This window comes from Suncus etruscus, chromosome 1 (assembly GCF_024139225.1).
Source record: "Suncus etruscus isolate mSunEtr1 chromosome 1, mSunEtr1.pri.cur, whole genome shotgun sequence".
Lineage (NCBI taxonomy): Eukaryota > Metazoa > Chordata > Mammalia > Eulipotyphla > Soricidae > Suncus > Suncus etruscus.
In genome coordinates, this window is record NC_064848.1 from 195,612,463 (window position 1) to 195,631,992 (window position 19,530).

Below are 19,530 nucleotides of genomic sequence, written 5' to 3' on the forward strand. Positions count from 1 at the left end.
AGTGGCACCGGCATTATCAGGAATATATGGGAATTGCGTGGTCTCCGTGAAGTTATCTTACAAACCACCCATCAAAATGTGAAGGGACCCCAGAATTAGGACTTGAGAACTTTCCTGACCACAGGCCCTCTAAGGATCCACCAAAACTTGTAAAGAGGGCTTAGTTTTAGAAAACATCAAGACTTTTTTTTTTTTTTTTGGTTTTTGGGCCACACCCGGCGGTGCTCACGGGTTACTCCTGGCTGTCTGCTCAGAAATAGCTCCTGGCAGGCACGGGGGACCATATGGGACACCGGGATTCGAACCAACCACCTTTGGTCCTGAATCGGGTGCTTGCAAGGCAAATGCCGCTGTGCTCTCTCTCTGGGCCTCTTGTGACTCTATTTCAACACTTGAGTCCTCACACATCTTCTAATTCTTACTGGAACCTCCTGAAACAGGGAAACCTGGAGCCAGAATAATGCAACTTAGGGCTGGAGAGATAGCATGGAGGTAAGGCGTTTGCCTTGCATGCAGAGGGACTGTGGTTCGAATTCCCACATCCCATAAGGTCCTCCGAGTCTGCCAGGACCTATTTCTGAGTGTACAACCAGGAGTAACCCGAGGGCTACTTGGGTGTGACCCAAAAACAAGTAAAAAATCAGTTTAGAGCAACTGCCTTGCATGAACACCCGTGTTCAGTTCCTGGCACTCACTCCATTTGGCCCCAAGCTTGCCGAAGTGGCGCCTCAGCGGTCAGAGGCAGGTGTAAGCTCTGGGTGCCACCAATTGTGGCCCCAAAGCAAAAACAGAGAAAAATGTAATAAACAAAAGCATCTCACTGCACTACCAATAGTGTCTGAAGACAGCATCAAGTGTCTAAACAAGTTCAATATGGGAGTAAAGGGAGGAAAAATCAGGGCATTGTGTAATGGTGGCAGTCTGGGGTCCAGAACCCACTTCATACAAGTTTGTAAAATAGTAAAAAAAAAAAATGCTAGAAAGTTATTAACAGTGGGGGCATTTACCGTTTTTCCACTTAGGAAATACAAGGGATGAGACCTATACGCAAATAAATAAAAGAGAGAATGGGGAGAAAAATCACATTTATTAGTTAAGACAACCACAGGCTGGACACAACACACATGCTAAAAAGTGGACTGTCTTTCAAAACTTACTTCAAAGGTAAATAGGTAAATGTTTTTCACAGCCCCACAATCAGTTTTACAAATTAAAATGCCCACGTTAAGACACTGAACAGTAAAATATGTAATAAATGCTCCAACCTACCCCAAAAGCTTTTTATAAGTTAAGTCATAATGAATTTGACTAACCATGCTATTGAAAACAGTTCGTTATTGGAGGTTGAACCGGCTTTCAATGTATTAGTCCTAAAAATATACACCCCCCCCCCAAAAGCATATAGGTTTACATTTTTAGATAAGGCCATTAACACCAATTAAAGCCTCAATTTAATGATCTGACTTTAACCAAGTCTTTCTAAAAGACTTTCACTCCTGGCAAAAAGTTTACTATTTTACTAACCAAACTCTCTGGGAAAACATTCCTATCTACACTGCTAAGCCATTATTGAAATCAAGGATTGGAAAGGTTGGCGAGGCCATCTTTTAAAACTCCCTGGATCTTTCTAGCAATAAAAGCCCATGCTGACCCTAACCTTGTACTGTCACTGTGCTTTTTTGGTTAAGTTGCTCCCTCTTGATTAACTACTAATGACAAGGACTTTCCCCCCTGGATTAACCTGAAATCCAGTTTTAAGTTTTCTATGATTCCCTGAATTATTGAAGAGACATTCATGACTCAGAGTGACTAGTCAAGAGTCCCATGAAGCTTAAGACTAGAATCCACATATAATGTGCACTAATAGATGAATTTCCAACTTGGCTACTATCATCTAACTTTGGCTCAACATGTCAGCAGTTCACAAGAGCCAAGAGCATGAATTTGAAAAAACAAGTCTTGCAAAAGGAAGTCATGTTCTCTAAATTTGAGGGTGAGGCTATTTCCTGTTTTTCATTGTACTCACTTCACCATTCTGCTGACACTATGTAAGACTCACCTGATATTGGGAGGTACTGACAAAAGGCCTCTAATTTAGCATAGAATTATAAAATTATCTTAATCAATTCCATTTTAACTTGTAAAATGGGCCTTCTGATCTCACCAATTCCCAAAATTAAAGCATGTTGTACAAATTTAGATAAAAAGAACGGACCACCTAAAGTTTTACATGACATATGTAAAATAAAGTACAATTTCCACTAATTCAGTCGTCAAATATTTTTTATTGGAAGGCCATGCATCGCCTTCATTTATTGTATTTCAAATCACTGTACATTTACTTTTGTGAAAACACTGCCTGCATTTTCTAGTACAAAAAAAACCTAAAAATTGTTTCAGGAATGTAGAGAAATATCCAACTTAAATAGCGAAAAAGTGCACCATAATTACTGCTGCACTGCAGTCATTTCTGCATTTTCCATGTTTCTTAAATAACTATATCCTGTCTGATAACACACAATATAAAGAGCAATTATGAAAAAGACATTTTACATATACTTCTAAAGTCTTATTGGGAATATCCTGTTGGCATTGGATAACCAATCATAGGTGCAGCTGCAGTAGCAGGATATGCATATGCCTGTTGGTTCATACCATTGTGCATATTTGGAACATTACTTCCATATTGCTGAGTGCTATCATAACCATTCTGGTAAGTCCCAGTTGGATTACCAGTCCTAAAACTGGTCTGTATACCAGCAGACACAAAATTACTTCCAAAGCTCCCATTGGCGTAATTTGCAGCACTGTAAACACCATTCTGAGTTTTTGCCCCAAAATCTCTCTTAAGGAGACTAGAATAACCTCTGTCATAATTTTCCCTGTCTCTAAAGGTATTAAATCCACCCCTTTTGCCCGCAGAGTATCTGTCCCGACGGTCATCTTTCATGCCTCCTCTACCCCGGGAACGACCTGTCAAGATAATAAAAAGAAAAAGGGCAAATCGATTTGACAATTTGTTACCAATAATCAGGATTAATAGATGCTACAATTTTTATTCACCAATAGCCCCATTTAAAACCATTCGCTCCTCACATTTGACCCCAAACCACATTTCAAAATGTTGGGTCTTACCTGAACCTCTGTCTTCGACCAACTGAAGCAATTTGGGATTAATTGCTTGATTAGCTTCACGAAGCACAGAGATAAGGTCGCTCACTTGCTTTATGTTATTAGGTGTAAAGAAAGTGTATGCTGTGCCTGTTTTGGTACTGCGAGCAGTTCTTCCAATTCGGTGAATATAATCCTCTGAGGAGTTAGGGTAGTCATAATTGATGACAAATTTCACATCTTCCACATCTGTAAGGTGTTGCAGTGTGGCAAAATAGCAATGTACGGAGTTTTGCACACCACAACAGCCAGACCAAAAATAAAAAGTTAGACAATTGTATTCCCAAGAAGGTATGGGCTGCAAAAAATAGTTAAAATGGTTATCCATTCCCTGTAGGATTACCATTGAGGTTGAAGAGAGGGAGGGGGGAAAAAAAAAGAAAAAAAAAAGCACAAGTCATCAGTATGTCTCAGTACCCACCCAATGGAGAAAGCCTGTCAAAGTGTGTTGTATTATTCCCTAGAACATTTTCAAATCACCAACTCCCCTTTTACAGATCATCAAGTGACATCTGAATGCTTCTGTGCAGTAGGGCCACTTAAAGGTTCACAGTAACCTCTTCATGTGCTCATTTTGAGGACCTTTAAACAAAATTTGCACATGGTCCTTTGCGTGTACACAGGACAGTAGTTCGAAATCTGGCCACACTGCTCGTCTTGCCAAGACCTTACAACCGCAGCTGCAAGAAAAACATACCTGTCCCCCAAAAGTTGTTTTTATGCACTGTGTCTCGTCTAGGCAAGCGCTTCCAAGAAGCCAGGATTCACTTGAGAATGTGTCTCTCTCTGGCAGGTCTCGACATGACGACTACTGTGTAGGTGAGGGAGGAACTTTCAAAGCATTTCTTTCTTTTCCCACTGACTAGGTGTGAGAAGTTGTTCCTGCTCTAGATCTCATGTGCCAGTACTCACCAATTTGTAAAAGGCTTTAGTACCTTTTAAAGCTGCTCTCTCCATTTCAAACTTGAACAAAAATTTCATTGAACATTGATGTTTGGAAATATTTCTTCGACATTTCAGCAAACTCACTGAAACTCAAAGACCCACAGATCACAGTAAACAGTTTGAGACAATGCTGTACCATGGCAGTCATGCAAAGCATGGGACAGAAGAAATACCACGGCAGTGAACTGTGAGGATAACTTCCATTTTTTTCCCCCGGAGAGAACAGTTTACGAGGCAGAGGTGGTATGTTCTGCCTTTTGAAGATTACTGGCACACTTTCAGCTTTCACCTCTCTAATCGACTGGAAGCAGCCAGCCGATCACTAGTCCTCCATCCCCCTCGAGTCCTCCGATTGTCATGCCTAGGCCTTGCCACAAAGACTGCACCTTTATATGAAAAAAACTTAGAAAAAATTCAGGTTAAAGAAAGCAGTAAACTTTCTTTAAAAAAATTATATATGGAGATCTTCTGGGTAATCAAGCCATGAATGCACGTTTGTACTAACCTAGCCCTCTGGAAGCCACATCTGTAGCAATCAGAATAGGAGCTTTTCCATGTTTGAATTCTGCAAAAGAAGGAGTATGTATGAACTAGTTTGTCTGGATTCCAGATTACAAGAAAATAAAATTTTTGCTTGAAGAATTACCATTTAGAACCCAGTCACGTTCCTGTTGACTCTTGTCACCATGGATACCCATGGCAGGCCACCTAGATAATGAAAGATTTCATGAGTGCTACTCATATTTAAAACTGTAGCAGATTGTTGTCAAATTGTTTAACCATTTTTGGGTTACCTATCCCTTTAAATTTCACCTCAAAGTTTATTCTTACCCATATCTATTTTCATCCATGAAAACTATTACTCCCATCTAAGATTGTTCTTCAGAAAGTTGTTTTGGGGCCATACCCAGTGATACATACTCAGGGGTCACTACTCCTAGCTCTGTACTCAGGAAGTAATCTTGCTGGTGCTTGGGAGACCAAGAATCGATTGCCAGAGGAAACCTGAGCCAGCTGCCCTGTCTATTCTCCACTGTTCTCTGATGTCAGGTTTAACAGAAAAATCCAACATACCCATCTCTCCTCATTTTTCTAGTAAGTTCATCACATCTTCTTTTGGTTTCAACAAAAACGATGGTTTTGTTCTCCTTCTCACTCATGATCTCTTCCATTAGACGAATTAGTCTTAAGAGGGAAAAAAAAGGGCAGTTCACCAATCATATGCTGAACACATCGCTCACAATTTTATAAAACACATGCTTATTAATGGCTCATCAAGCAAATCTACAAGCTAGTCAATATCTTACTTGAAACACCACCTGACTTCAGACTAAGGACGTTAATTTGGGGAAGAACTGACTAATTTTAGCTAACTTTCAGCTATTCAACCCAACAGCTCAATTCCTACAGCAAGGCAGTTAAAAAGTAGAATCTCACAGAACTTACTTTTCATCCTTTTCCACATCATGACAGACATCAACAATCTGAAGAATGTTATGGTTTGCACTCAGTTCCAGTGCACCAATGTTTATATGAATATAGTCTTTCAGGAAATCTTCAGCAAGCTGTCTTACTTCTTTTGGCCAAGTTGCACTCCACATTAGGGTTTGTCTATCGGGCTAAAAAAAGTTTGATTCAATTAGTGTTATATACTGAGCTAAAAAACACAAAATTGTATTAGAAAACATGAAGATACTTACTCTTATCTGATCCACAATCTTCCTTATTTGGGGTTCAAAGCCCATATCAAGCATTCTATCTGCTTCATCAAGGACAAGATAGGTTGTTCTTCTCAGATTTGTTTTCCCACACTCTAAGAAATCGATCAGTCTCCCAGGTGTTGCAATGCAAATCTCCACACCTTCAATTTCAACAAGTTTAACTATGAGAACATTCAACTGAACATCTGAGTTAAATTAAACACACTAATCTTTTGCTTTACGTGCCTCTCTCCAAATCACGGATTTGTGGTCCCTTGGGTGCACCACCATAGATACAAGTAGACTTCAGTCGGCATGCTCTACAGTATTCAGCAGCTACCTGCTGCACCTGTTGAGCCAGTTCCCGAGTTGGTGCCAGCACCAAACACTAAAAAGAGGAACAGAAAGAGAAAATGGTTTTAGCCAAGACCAGAATCCTAGTTTCAAACTGCCTTGTTTAAGTTAGCCTCCCCATTAACATTCCTTTGCCACAGATTATACATTGCTGAATGATACCCTTTAGCCAAACTCATACTTACAATAGGCCCATCACCTCTCTCTAGAAACGGCTGGTGATTGATGTGGACAATGGCAGGCAGCAAATACTATTTGGGAGAAAGCAAACAACAGAAGTTAAAGTATTTCTTTCTTCCCGATCCATATTTTTCTATGCAAAGTTAACTTAAAAACATTCTTCCCAACTCACAGATAATGTTTTCCCAGATCCAGTCTGTGCCACTCCAACCATGTCCAATCCACTTAGAGCAACTGGCCATCCCTGAGCTTGAATAGCAGTGGGTTCAGTAAAATTCTGTCTTGCAATCACATCCATGACATTTGCTGTATGTAAAGATAACTAGAATCAGTAAATTCAAGGAGACGGTTTTTAAAATCAAGTGTTTAGATGCAAAAAAGCACTTACCAGGGAAATTTGCTTCATAAAAATTCAAAACTGGTTTGGGGCAGTTGTGTCCTCTTACTGTAACTTCCTTGCTTCTTCTGTATGTCTCCACCTCTTGCTGCAACAAAAAACAACTACCTAGTAAATCTTACGCTAACTCAATTAGCAACCCCTATGATGCTTAAGGACGCAACTGACCCACGCAGGGCAAGCTTAAAGAACGAACACAACACCCAACCGTTATTAAAACAAACATCCACTTGTTTTAATTAAGAGGATAGAAAAACTTTCCCAAACCATCTCCTTTTCCTCCACCCCAAAGTTTGACTCCCCCCCCACCCCCCATCTGCAAGAGCTTTCTGGGTCTGGTCTTGAAATGCTAGAAACCACCGGGGTCAAGCAAGCGCCGAGAGAGATCACTTACCGCCGTCCGCCTAGCCAGGTCAGGGTGCTCTTGATAGAAGTTCTTCTCGAATTTGGGCAGCTCATCCAGGTTCCACTTCTTTTTAACGAGCTTCTCCCCGGGGTTTCCAAATTTCTTTCCAGACAGCGGCCCGGCCCTGCTTCCTCCAAACCGGGGCGCACCAAACCTGAAAATTCACCAGTTGAACCTTTAGGTGGGGGGGGGGACATGCCGACCAAGGGGCGGGCAGTCAGGGCACGGCGAAGGCCAAACCACCACGGGCACCGGCTCCCTCCCTTCTCCCGGGGGGACTTGGGGACTTGTGCTCGCCCGGATCGGCCCGCCCAGACACCGCCCTCCGACAGCTGGCCCCGCCACCAAGGGCCGGGGCAGAGGCCTCGCTCGGCTCAGCCCGGCGGCTGCCCGGGAGGGAGCCGCGCCGGGCACCATTATATAACGCGGGCGAGGCGGCGAGGAGGAGGAGGAGCCGCGGCGGCCACCGGGGGAGGAGTCCGGGCCGGGCGGAGCCGTCCGGGCGGCGTTCCCGCTGGGGCGGCGCTTCCTTCCCCCTTTGTCTCGCATTTCTCTCTGCGCCACATTTTCTCCGCGCTGCCATCTTGGCTCCCGGCTCCTCCGCCGGGCGGGGTAACAAAGGCGCCGCCGCCATGTCCGACCACGGCCGGCATTTTGTGCCCGCCGCTCCCACCCCGGGCCGGGCCGCCGCGAGGCACCTCCACGCCGGCTCCGGGGGCGCCCCCAAAAATCCCGGGGGGCGCCCTTCCCCCCACCCCGCAAGTTCGCCCCCAGCTGCTCCCTCAGAGGCCCCCCCAAAACCGAAAACGGCCCCGCCGCCCGGGGACGGGGTCAAAAAAAATTACAAAAAAAACATTAAGCCATAAAAAAATGCCCCAAAAGCCGTTGACGGGCAGCCGGGTCGGGTCAACAACCCCCACCCCAAAATTATGCCCCTCATCTTCGGGGCTAGAGCCCCCCCATAATACATGGGGGGGGAACCAGTGGCACAGAACCCGCCGCGCACCCTCGATCCCGGCCGCGGTCCCGGTCGCTCGAGTAACCCGACATGGCGTCAATGGTGGCGGTTGGCGGGGGACGGAGCGGAGAGAAGACGGGAGGGAGCGCGACGAGTCGCTCGGGAGACACAGAGGCTTCGGCTTCGGCGGCGGCGGCGACGACGACGAAGCAGCCTCGGCGGGGGCGTCGTCAGCAGCGGCGAGGCCGGCGATGACAGGAGCTCCGCGGCAGCCGCCCGACCTGAGGGACCGGTGGAAATGAATGAGGTGCCGGCGGCGTCCCGGCAGCCGCTTTTATACCCAGGCCCGCCTCCTCCGCCGCCGCCGCCGCGGAGGATGCCGGGAGCCGCTCTATGACCTCATCACCCGCCCTAGCCGGCACCCGATATGGAAGTAGCCACGCCCCGTTCCGCCCGTGGCCACGCCCACCGCCGGCGTTCGCGAACCCGAACGAGGCCGCCGCCGGGGCCGCGCCCCTCCCCCCGCCCTCTGAGGCCCTCGCCCGTTGGTCGCGCGTCGCCCCTTCCTTCCCTTCGTGGCTTCGCCCACCCAGAACTCTCTTCAGCTTCCCCTTCCCCTCCTCTTCCTTTCACTTCGAAGGGAGCCACCCTGCCCTTCTTCCGAGCCGAAGCCGGGCGGCGCCACTTCAGCCCCAACCCACTCGGCCCACCCAGGGGGATGTTTACGTCTCCGCGGCGGCCTCACGCCCTGAAGCGAACGACGCGGGAGGAGGCGGGGCTGGGCGTGGTCACGTGGACTCAAGCCACGCCCACTCAGGGGTGGGCCACAGCACCGCACTACTTCTCCTTCTCGGCGTCGGCGGAGGGATACCAAACGAACCCCCGTCGTTGACATGACCGGAAGTGCCTGTCTAACGAACGCCCTCCTAGACACCGGCGGGCACCGGCTGAGGCTGGTCTGGACCTGACTCTCCAACCAACCCCACCCATCCTACCTTAGTTCGAATCCCCCTCAGCGGGCTGTAACCTGAGGAGAATGAGCTCGAAAGCCCACGCAAACCGCCGCCCCGGCACGTGCGGCGACAGGAAGTGCTCCTCGGGTTGGCCAATCAGCGGCGAGGAGCCGTTGTAACGTCCCTCCTTCTTTCCCTCCCCCCTCCGTCCCGTCTTCGCCGCTCTGAGTCTGCGCAGAACGGCCCTTCCGGGACGCCGTAGTTACTTCAGCGCGCCCGCCCGCCCGCCTCGGAGTCGGGCCGCGAAGCTGCTTCCGGGAGCGCCATGGCCGCTGGCTCCGAGCCGGGTGAGTCTCGCCTGTGACGCGGCCGACCCGAAGGAGGCGGCGTTCTTCGGGGTGCTGGAGCACGGACACCCGAAGAAGAAGAAGAAGAAGAAGCAGGGGCTCCCGGCCGCCCCCTGATCGATCCTGTGGAGAAAGCGGGGCGCGGGGTGTCCCCGGGAAAAGCCAAGCGGTCTTGTCGGTTAGGTCGCCTGGGACGCCGGAGCTGCGCTTGGTCCCGCGCTTTGCCCGGTGGAAGTGGGCCCTTCGCCCCCTTTTCCAGAATGCCCCGAAGATCTCTCTTTCTCCCCCCTCCCCAAGAATAAAGCGACTTCTGCTTGTGCCAAGCGTCGCAGATTTGCATTTTTTTTCTTTTTCTTTTTCAGGTCCAGGCATCCTTGGAAGCCCGCTGACTGGTCAGTGATCGCGGATCCACGGGTGCCTGCCTGATTTTTTGGGGGGGACCCAGGGAACGGCAGTCGTGCCAAGAAAGGGTTAATCCAGATGCAGACCTCTCTCTCTCTCTCTCTCTCTCTCTCTCTCTCTCTCTCTCTCTCTCTCTCTCTGTTTTTGGGGTGTTTTTTGTTTTGTTTTAAGCCCTTTCAGATGTATTTTTTTAGGGGGAGTCACACTCAGGGTTTATTCCTGGCTCCACGCTCAGAAATCGCTCCTGGCAGGCTCGGGGGACCATATGGGATTCAAACAACCATCCACCTGCATGCAAGGCAAACGCCCCACCTCCATGCTGGCGATCTCTCCGGCCCCTCAGATGTGCTTTTTTTTTGGGGGGGGGGGCCACACCCGGTGGTGCTCAAGGAGTTACTCCTGCTGTCTGCTCAGAAATAGCTCCTGGCAGGCACGGGGGACCATTTGGGACACCGGGATTCGAACCAACCACCTTTGGTTCTGGATCCGCTGCTTGCAAGGCAAATGCCGCTGTGCTCTCTCTCCGGGCCCTCAGATGTGTTTTTCTACACGGTCTTAAAACGACCAGCCGCCCTGATTCTTCCCTGGTGCCATTGACTCCAGTTAAGAGCCTTCGTTAATCACCACCTGCCTCATCTTCGGGCACCAGAGAAATTACTTGGCTTGTGGGAAATGATCGGGTGAAAACATAGCCAGTGCCATTGGGGACTCACAGTGACTTTCCTTAATGAGTTGCTGGTCGCCTGGCTATCATTAGCAGACTTGTTTAGGAAACAGTCCCATCTCATCGCAAACGTGTTCCGATCAAAAAGCACACGTATGGTTTCAGCGAGAACCCTACAGAGGGAAATGTTTTAGATGGGGACAGCAAGTAATTGAGCTTCCATTCTAGTTTTCAAGGCGTTGAAGCGCTTGTTTTGCAGGTGGCCGACTCTAGTTAGAACCTGGGCGCCTCATTATGGTCCGTCTAGCATCCAAGTTCACTTGAGCTCAATATCAAGAATAACCCAGAACCCCATATTGCAACACACTACTATCTGATTCACACTAAGTTTAATCTGGCTTTTTGTTGTTGGTTTGGTTTTTGGGTCTGACCCGGCAGAGCTCAGCCCTACCACTGTGCCTTCGCTCTGGCCCCTAAATCTATTGTAAAAGCATTCCTGGAGTTAGAGAGAGAGCAACCCTGGGCTTCACATCAGAAGCTGGAATTCAATCCCTCAGCACCTAGAATACCAATGGATGTGCTCCCCCCCCCCCCAATAATTGTGCTTGCTTTGGCAGCACATATACCAAAATACTTTTTTGGTTTTGTTTTGGTACACACCCGGTGACACTCAGGGATTACTCCTGGCTATGTGTTCAGAAATCGCTCGTGGCTTGGGGGACCATATGGGACGCCGGGGATATAATCGAGGTCAGTTCTGGGTCAGCTGCATGCAAGGCTAAAGCACCCTACTGCTGTGCTTTCACTCCGGCCCATTAAATCAAAATAAAAACTTTTTTAATTATACCTAGGAATGTTTTAGGAATCTCCTTCAGATTCCAATATATGTATATGTTTTAATGTATGGTATGTGAAACTTATTCCGTTGTTTTTTAAGGTTTCCCCCCTTCTTTCTCAACAGAATGGATAACCATTGCCAATGACCTTCTTTTTAAATGTCACATAAACCTAAGGATACGAGAACTAGAAGATTGTGACGCCAATGTTTTTATTGCTCTTTATCAATCCATTTTGGGAGAAAAAGTACCAGGTAAGGGTATAAAGAGTGGGAATTGGGATATCTAAGTCTTAAGGCAGAAGTTTCTGTGCCTTTATGAATATCAATATTTATGACAAGATATCTTAACATTTTCTCTTTGTATCTTATATCTAAATAATTACATCATTACTTTAATAAACACCTTATGGAACCCACCCAAAATAACAGCTGTTATAAAAATTCCAGTTTAACTGTGCCTAATCATCGCTGATAAATCATACCAAATGACTTATGAAAGTTGTACAGTTTCTATAAATGTACCTTCATAGTTTTGTAAATTCTAAACCTTGTTGGGTACTGTTTTGAACACTATGAGTGATAAGAACTGGGCCTGTACTTCATGAACTTAGTTTTCAATAGGACAGTTCATACATCCAGTGTCTTATCTAAGTTGGGGCTTGCTTGTTTCTTTGGTAGGTGCCACATCATTTTCCTGTATTTCTTTTGTTTTGTTTTGTTTTTGGGCCACACCCGGCGGTGCTCAGGGGTTACTCCTGGCTGTCTGCTCAGAAATAGCTCCTGGCAGGCACGGGGGACCATATGGGACACCGGGATTCGAACGAACCACCTTTTTGGTCCTGGATCGGCTGCTTGCAAGGCAAACGCCGCTGTGCTATCTCTCTGGGCCCATTTTCCTGTATTTCTAGTTAAATAACTTAGTCTTAACAAATTTAAATCTTTCTTACACTGTTTTTACCATGAGGAAAGATCACATCAATCCTTAGAATAATGGGATGGCTTCTAACTAGTATCTTGAGGCTCAACTTTTTATGGAGCTTAGACTCAATTAAACGTATTAAAATACGTTTTCAGAGCTGGAGAGATAGTACAGCAAGTGGAGTGTTTGTGTTGCATGCAGCCAACCTAGATTCAACTCCAAGCATCTCATATGGTGCCCCAAATATCACCAACAGTGATTGCTGAGTGCAGAGCCAGGCGTTATCCCTGAGCACTGCTAGGTGTGCCCCTCAGCCCCCCAATTCTCAACCAAAAAAAAATTTTTTTAAATACGTTTCAATTCCTACTCCAAGATATCTTCCTCAATACCAAAAGAAACACTTCAAATTTAACTTGATAGTTCAACATTTCTGTACTTTGGTCTATACTGACATTTCAAATGTTCAACCAGGGGCTGCTGAGGTAATTTCATGTGACTGGCCCTGGCTTTTCTACATAGCACCACATATGATCCCAAAACCAGAACAAAAAATAACTTCATTCCTATTCAGAAGGGTTCCGTTTCCCTCCCACCCCATGGAAAAGAGCCTACAGTTAGGGAGGAGCCAAAGTTTGACTTCATAGATGATCTCTATTGTTGGAGCTCACAGCCTTGGATTTGAATGTCTCTATTTTGTTAGTTACTTGTGAGGGCCATTCCTGCTGGTATTTGGGGGCCACAATAATAATTCCTATTGATGCTGAGGTTGAACATGGCATCTAAGGCAAGGCATCTGTGTCAGGAGCCACAGCCCTGACCCTGGGGCCCTTTGGGTTTTCCTTAATGGGGTACTTATTGCAAAGCCCATTCATATGTAAGTTGAATATATATTCACTCATATATTCATACAATAAGAATATGTAGAATTCAGGCTCTTTAAATTCTTTCCTTTATAGAAATTATTTTTATAGCAATTATGCTTACTTAGGGAGTCTTGTCGGAGACTGATGAAAACTTGAACCCTGATGCAAAATTACATACTTTTTTCCCTTCTCTCCTCTGTCCTCCTCTAGACCTCATTATTATTCCCAAGAGTCAAGAGGATGAAGCTCACAATGTGCAAGCAGTAATTGATTCCCTGGCCTTGGATTACTTGCAGGTCAGCTTGTCTCACATAACAGGTTGGTATATACTTATTAGGCAATTATGCATTTTGTTAGGTAGAACTATAGACATTGTTTAATTAACCACTTGACTAAGCTTGTGGAGTAAACTAAATAAAAGACCATCTGAAACAGCCAACCTTGGGAGCATTTTCCAGGAGGGATCATGATTGAGTTGGATGGATCTGGGTTTGAAGTTTAAACATTCTAGTAGTAGGGGCCAAGAGGTAGCATGAAGGTAAGGCGTTTGTTTGCCTTTCATGCAGAAGGTCGATGATTCGAATCCCGGCATCCCATATGGTCCCGTGTCTGCCAGGAGCGATTTCTGAGCATAGAGCCAGGAGTAAGCCCTGAGCGCTGCCAGGTATGACCCAAAAAAAAAAAAAAAAAAAGCTAGTTAGTAGTTTGAGGTATGTTTTTATTATTTTATCTATCTGACCATAAATTTTTTTCTTTAACTTGAAATTTTTGAAATTGCATATATCCCTCTCCCTCCCTCCCTTTCTCTCCTCTCTGTCTCCGTCTCTTCTCTCTCTCTGTCTCTCCTCTCCGAACTCGTTTTTATGGTTACACCCAGCTTCGCTCAGATAACTCCTGGATTTGCACTCAGGAATCACTCCTGGCAGGCTCAATGAATGCTGGGGATCAAAACCCCCAGGTCAGCCACATGCAAAGCAAACACCCTACTTGCTGTGCTATTGCTCAGACCTCTTAGTTTCTCTCTCTCTCTCTCTTCCTCTCTTTCTGTCTCTCTTTTCCTCTCTCCTCTCTCCCTCTCTTCTCTTTCTCTGTCTCCGTTCTCTGTCTCTGTCTTCGTTCTCTTTCTCTCTCTCTCTCTCTTGGTTTTTGGCCCACACCCATTGACTCTCAAGTGTTACTCCGTTACTCCTGGCTATTCACTCAGAAATTGCTCTTGGTTTGGGGGACTATATGGGACACTGGGGATCGAACCGAGGTCCATCCTGGATCAGCCGTGTGCAAGGCAAATGCCCTACCGCTGTGCTATCACTTCGGCCCTCTTTAGTTTTTGTTTTTTTGTTGTTTTTTTTTTACTGGAGACTTTTCCTCTCCTATTTTCAAAATAAAACTATTCATCATTATTCTTTAAAGTTGTAATCTGGTTTCTCTATGGAGCTATAGTAATTTTATCTACATTGTCCTTATAAATTTAGACTTTCCTAATTTTCAGTTCCTAAAAACAGGTAGTACAATAGCTTTTTCACATTGATATCTGTACGTACCACCTGTGATTTACACTAAGTGGCTTAATTAACAAAATCTTGCAGCGTGTGTTGCGCATCAGCCTGGTTAAGGCCTTGTATGCAGCCAGCCTCCTTTCAACCTCCTGCATTGCCAGAGTTAATCTGGTTAATCCTGAATCCAGAGCCAGATGTAAATTCTAAACCAAAGCAAAACAACAAACAAACAAAAAAATTTTTTTTTTAATTTTTAGGGATAGCAGTCAGAGGCTGTTGGCCACACCTTGACAGTGCTGCATGGTCAAATATTCAGTGTCAGGGTTTCAACCCTGGATACAGCCCATTGAGCATCTCCCCAAAATTATGGCTATATATACAATGTTTCATGTTAGTGGAAAAAATCTCCAAAAGTATTAAATGAAAATAATGTACAGTTAGAATGATCATGTTCAGAGAGTGCTGCTGTCTGTGAAAAAGATGGGGGCTCAGACAATATAAGCAGGTGATTGCATGCAAGACTCTGAAAGCATATGAAAATCTTTAATACTTCTCTCCAGCGCAGTGCAAGAATGGCACTTTTTTTTTGTTTATTTTTGTTTCTGGGCCACACCCAGTGACACTCAGTAGTTACTCCTAGCTATGCATTCAGAAATTGCTCCTGGCTTGGGGCCATATGAAATGTCAGGGATTGAACACAGGTCCGTCCTGGGTCAGCCGCGTGCAAAGCAAACGCCCTATTGCTGTGCTTCGCTCTTGTGCTTGGCACTTTTATATGTCTGTTTTGAGTCTAGGAGCCCCTCCTTGTGGTTCTTGGCCAGCTAGACCTGAAGTTCAATTGAGGACCCAAGGATGTAGCGCTGTGGCAGGAGTTACCCAGGCCACCCCTGTAGTGCTCAGGAGCTTCATGTGGTAACCACAGGATTGAACTGAGGTCAGCATTTGCCAGAATGCACTTTAATCTCTGTACACCATTCTCTCTGGCCCTTATTTTGCATATTTTGAATTTGAATTGTGAATGTGTTATCTAGTCAAAATAAATAGAACTGGGGCCGGAGAGATAGTACAGTAAGGAGGATGCTTTCCTTGCATGCAGCTGACCCAGATTCACTCCCCAACATCCCATATGGTACCCTAAGCATCACTAGGTATGACCCAAAAACTAATAATAAAACTAAATTAAAAAATAAAACTATGTTTTTTGTTTTCTTGGTTTTTGGACCACATCCGGTGGTGCTCAGGGGTTTCTCCTGACCATATGGATACCAGGGATCGAACCTAGGTCTGTTCCAGCTCGGCAGCATCCAAGTCAAATGTCCTAAACTGTGCTATCATTACAGCCCCAAAACTAAGCTATTTTTTTTTTAACAATTTTCCAAATTAAGTTGTACTGATTGTATTCTAATGTCAAATATATTTATGAGTGCCTATATTTGCAAATAGTGAGGAAACATTATTATAGTACATTATTCAAGCTAACAAGCAGAGAGGATCTTGAGAACTTGAATCTATACTTAACTCATTAAGGGAAGGTTTATACGACCCATTTGTTCTTTGAGAGGAGCTAAATTTTAAGAGGATATGTAATTTATATCTTTTAATTTGATAGTAACAAAAATGGGAGAGGCATAAGAGTTCTTGAGGGCTACTCCTAGTTCTATGCTCAGTGCTGACTTTCAGAGGTACCTGGTAGATCTTGTGACCCTAGAGATCAACTGGGATGAGCCATGTGCAAGATAAGCTTGTACTTACCCTTCCCCCTACCCCCTATCTCTCTGATTTCTTGATAGTTATGCTTTAAAACATAATAGCGAGGTAGGTTTGCTTATAGAAATTTTTAGGGTTTTGTTTTGGTTTTTGGTTTTGAGGCCACACAGGCAGTGGTCAGGGCTTATTCCTGACTGCTCAGGAATCATTCCTGGTGGTTCTTGAGGAACTCTATTGAATACTGGGGATCTAACCTGGGTCAGCCATATACTAGACAAGCACCCTACTCCCTGTGCTATTTTTTTTTTTAATCTTTTTTGAGGTGGGGGGATCACACCTGGCAGCGCTCAGGTGTTACTTTTGGCTCTGCACTCAGAAATTGCTCCTGGCAGGCACAGGAGGCCATATAGGATGCCAGGATTTGAAGCACCATCCGTCCTGGGTCAGCTGCATGTAAGGCAAATGCCCCACCTCTTCATTATCTCTCTGGGCCCTCACTGTGCAATTTCTACAGAACTGTGCAGCCCTACAGAATTAATATATTTTTTTTCTTTTTAAAAGTTGGGGGCAGAGTAACCCCTGAGCATCACTAGGTGTGGCCCAAAAAACCAAAGAAAGAAAATGGCTTTTGGCCACACCCAGTGATGCTCAGGAGTTTCTGACTACTCAGAAATCACTCCTGGCAGTGTTTAGTGGGACTATACAGGATGCTGGGGGTTGAATCCTGGTCAGCTGCATACATATTCCATGTCGTACTATTGCTCCAGTCCCAGTATAGAAGATTTATGCAGCTCTACCTTCTGACAGTTGACACTCAACCCATGAAAAAGTTTTGAAATTCCTTACCTCTTTCAGTAGACTGCAAAGCAGCTTTTTCTTCTTTGTTTTGTTTTGGGCTGTTTTTCTACACCATGAAGCACTACATTCTGCAGGGCAGTCTTAGTTGCTGGGATGGTATAATATGCTCCCCATCCTGGAGACTGAGGAGTATGCCCTTGAGTATAAATAAACTTAAGTACCTTATTAAGCCAGAAAAACAAGTCTTAAAAACAAGATTTCTAGTTGATGGTTTTAAATAAATAAACACTTGTCAAATATTGCCTCTCCTAATAATATTTTCAACATTAGATTCCTGGAGTAGGTTGGTTTTGAAGTTATGAATGATTAGATTCAAATAGCAATTTTCAATTTTCTTTCTTTTTTTTTTTTTTTTTGGTTTTTGGTTTTTGGTTTTTGGGCACACCCGGCGGTGCTCAGGGGTTACTCCTGGCTGTCTGCTCAGAAATAGCTCCTGGCAGGCACCGGGGACCATATAGGACATCGGGATTCGAACCAACCACCTTAGGTCCTGGATTGGCTGATTGCAAGGCAAACTCTCCGGGCCCTCAAATAGCAATTTTTACACACATTTCCTCTCCTATCTTGGCTTTTTTTTTTTTTTTTTTTTTTTTTTTTGGTTTTTGGGTCACACCGGGCGGTGCTCAGGGGTTACTCCTGGCTGTCTGCTCAGAAATAGCTCCTGGCAGGCACGGGACCATATGGGACACCGGGATTCGAACCAACCACCTTTGGTCCTGGATCGGCTGCTTGCAAGGCAAACACCCGCTGTGCTATCTCTCCGGGCCCTGAATCCTTATTTTCTTGAGCAGTATTTTCACAGCAATATATGTTTTAGGATTATGAGAATTTTGATTTCTTCTTTTAAATTACCCTGCACTCTATTTAGGAGAAAACATAGTAAAAGGAGACAAAGACTCTATTAAGAATCTTCTAGAAATCTTTGATGGATTGCTGGAATATCTTACAGAACGTATCAGTGAAACATCTCATGAGAAAAGTAAGTTGGTAATAAAATTTTGGTTTGACTTATATTTTGCTTTTTATTTACCTGTTTTTCTGATGATTTACCTGATAAATTATAGATTAAATTAAAATTTGGGAGGTAGCCATACCTGGTGATGCTCAAGGCTTAGATCAGGCTCTGCATTCAGGAATTTTGGCATGTTTGGATATAGGATTCTGGTGACCAAACCCAGATTAGCTACATTCAAGGCTGGTGGTCCTACCCATTGTATTAATAGTATTTCTTCACCCTAGAGGCTAAGCTTCAGTTCTTTTATTTATTTATTTTTTTTGGTTTTTGGTTTTTGGGTCACACTGGCAGTGTTCAGGGGTTGCTCAGAAATCGCACCTGGCAGGCTCGGGACCATATGGGATGCCAGGATTCAAGCCGGTGCCTTCTGCATGAAAGGCAAACGCCTTACCTCCATGCTATCTCTCCAGCCCCTACATTTCAATTCTTACTGTTCTAAATGTTTGAAAACTATACTATGATGATGTTCTTAAAACTTAAATTATGTCCACATAAATTACCTAAAACTAATCTGTGTTAAGTAAATTCTAGATAAAAGTCTTTTATTATTGCTTGGAACTCCTTTCTCCGAATTTCCTGTGTCAGACTTCCCTCTTTTTATCCCCTGAAGTACCAGAATAAACTCCAAGGCCTCACACATGCAAAGCAAATGCTAGAATTGCCATTTTTGTAATATGAATTTGAATGTTCTGAGGCATCAGCAGAAATGATTGGTGTGTTTCAGTGTCAATTTTGTGGCCTTTTTTCTTTTAACTCTAACTCAGTTTCTCAAATTCCAATTATGTACTTTGAAGGGGAGCAGGAAAGACTTGAAAGGTATGTCACACAGAAACATGCTTTTAAATTTAAAGAACATTTGATTATTGAGTATTTAATAAGTTAAATACCAGTTGAGGTACTCTAGAAGTATTCAAAGCTGTATGCTATATTTATTGCTCTCAGATATATAGATATACTAAAGTCAGGGAGACTGCTATTATTAGCACATAACAATGAAAATATTAAAGAATTCAGAAGTGGCAGATCACAGGTAATATCTAGTCCAAGGTACTACCAGTACTTTTTAACAGCATGATTTTTTTTTTTTTTTTTTTTTTTGGTATTTTTGTGCCACACCCAGCAGCGCTCATGAGGTTACTCCTGGCTCTGCACTCAGAAATCGCTCCTGGCAGGCCCGGGGGACCATATGGGATGCTGGAATTCGAACCACTTTCCTTCCTGAATCGGCTGTGTGCAAGGCAAATGCCCTACCTCTGTGCTAACCCTCTTGCCCCAACAGCATGTTTTTTAATAAAATTATAAAGAAAACTGCATTATTGAAAGAAATAGAAGAGGCAGACAGGTAAAGAAAAGTTTT

General features: G+C 44.7%; 2 protein-coding genes across 2 annotated transcripts in view; one reads left to right on the forward strand and one right to left on the reverse strand.

The window, feature by feature from the left end:
- Nucleotides 1-1,068: 1,068 nt before the first annotated feature.
- Nucleotides 1,069-8,290, reverse strand: DDX5 (DEAD-box helicase 5). The gene is made up of 13 exons (XM_049779258.1): nucleotides 8,160-8,290; nucleotides 7,142-7,307; nucleotides 6,739-6,835; nucleotides 6,523-6,656; nucleotides 6,356-6,421; nucleotides 6,063-6,204; nucleotides 5,817-5,977; nucleotides 5,563-5,735; nucleotides 5,191-5,301; nucleotides 4,763-4,824; nucleotides 4,622-4,681; nucleotides 3,136-3,360; nucleotides 1,069-2,973 (listed from the first exon to the last, which is right to left on the reverse strand). Exons 1-13 carry the CDS (start codon nucleotides 8,201-8,203, stop codon nucleotides 2,570-2,572), a joined length of 1,845 nt encoding a protein of 614 aa, XP_049635215.1. The 5' UTR covers nucleotides 8,204-8,290; the 3' UTR covers nucleotides 1,069-2,569.
- Nucleotides 8,291-9,356: 1,066 nt separating this feature from the next.
- Nucleotides 9,357-19,530, forward strand: part of CEP95 (centrosomal protein 95) — a 37,350-nt gene continuing 27,176 nt past the window's right edge. The window contains exons 1-4 of the mRNA XM_049781702.1: nucleotides 9,357-9,411; nucleotides 11,439-11,567; nucleotides 13,308-13,415; nucleotides 18,027-18,137. Coding sequence (XP_049637659.1) covers nucleotides 9,390-9,411; nucleotides 11,439-11,567; nucleotides 13,308-13,415; nucleotides 18,027-18,137 — 370 coding nt within the window. The 5' untranslated portion in view covers nucleotides 9,357-9,389. The remainder of the gene's footprint in view (nucleotides 9,412-11,438; nucleotides 11,568-13,307; nucleotides 13,416-18,026; nucleotides 18,138-19,530) is intronic.

Coding starts and splice junctions, on each gene's coding strand:
- DDX5 (XM_049779258.1), bottom strand. CDS start 8,203: ATGTCGGGTTACTCGAGCGACCGGGACCGCGGCCGGGATCGAGG. Junction 7,308..8,159: donor GACCGCGGCCGGGATCGAGG/GTGCGCGGCGGG, acceptor GTGAATTTTCAG/GTTTGGTGCGCCCCGGTTTG. Junction 6,205..6,355: donor AGAGAGGTGATGGGCCTATT/GTAAGTATGAGT, acceptor TCCTCTTTTTAG/TGTTTGGTGCTGGCACCAAC.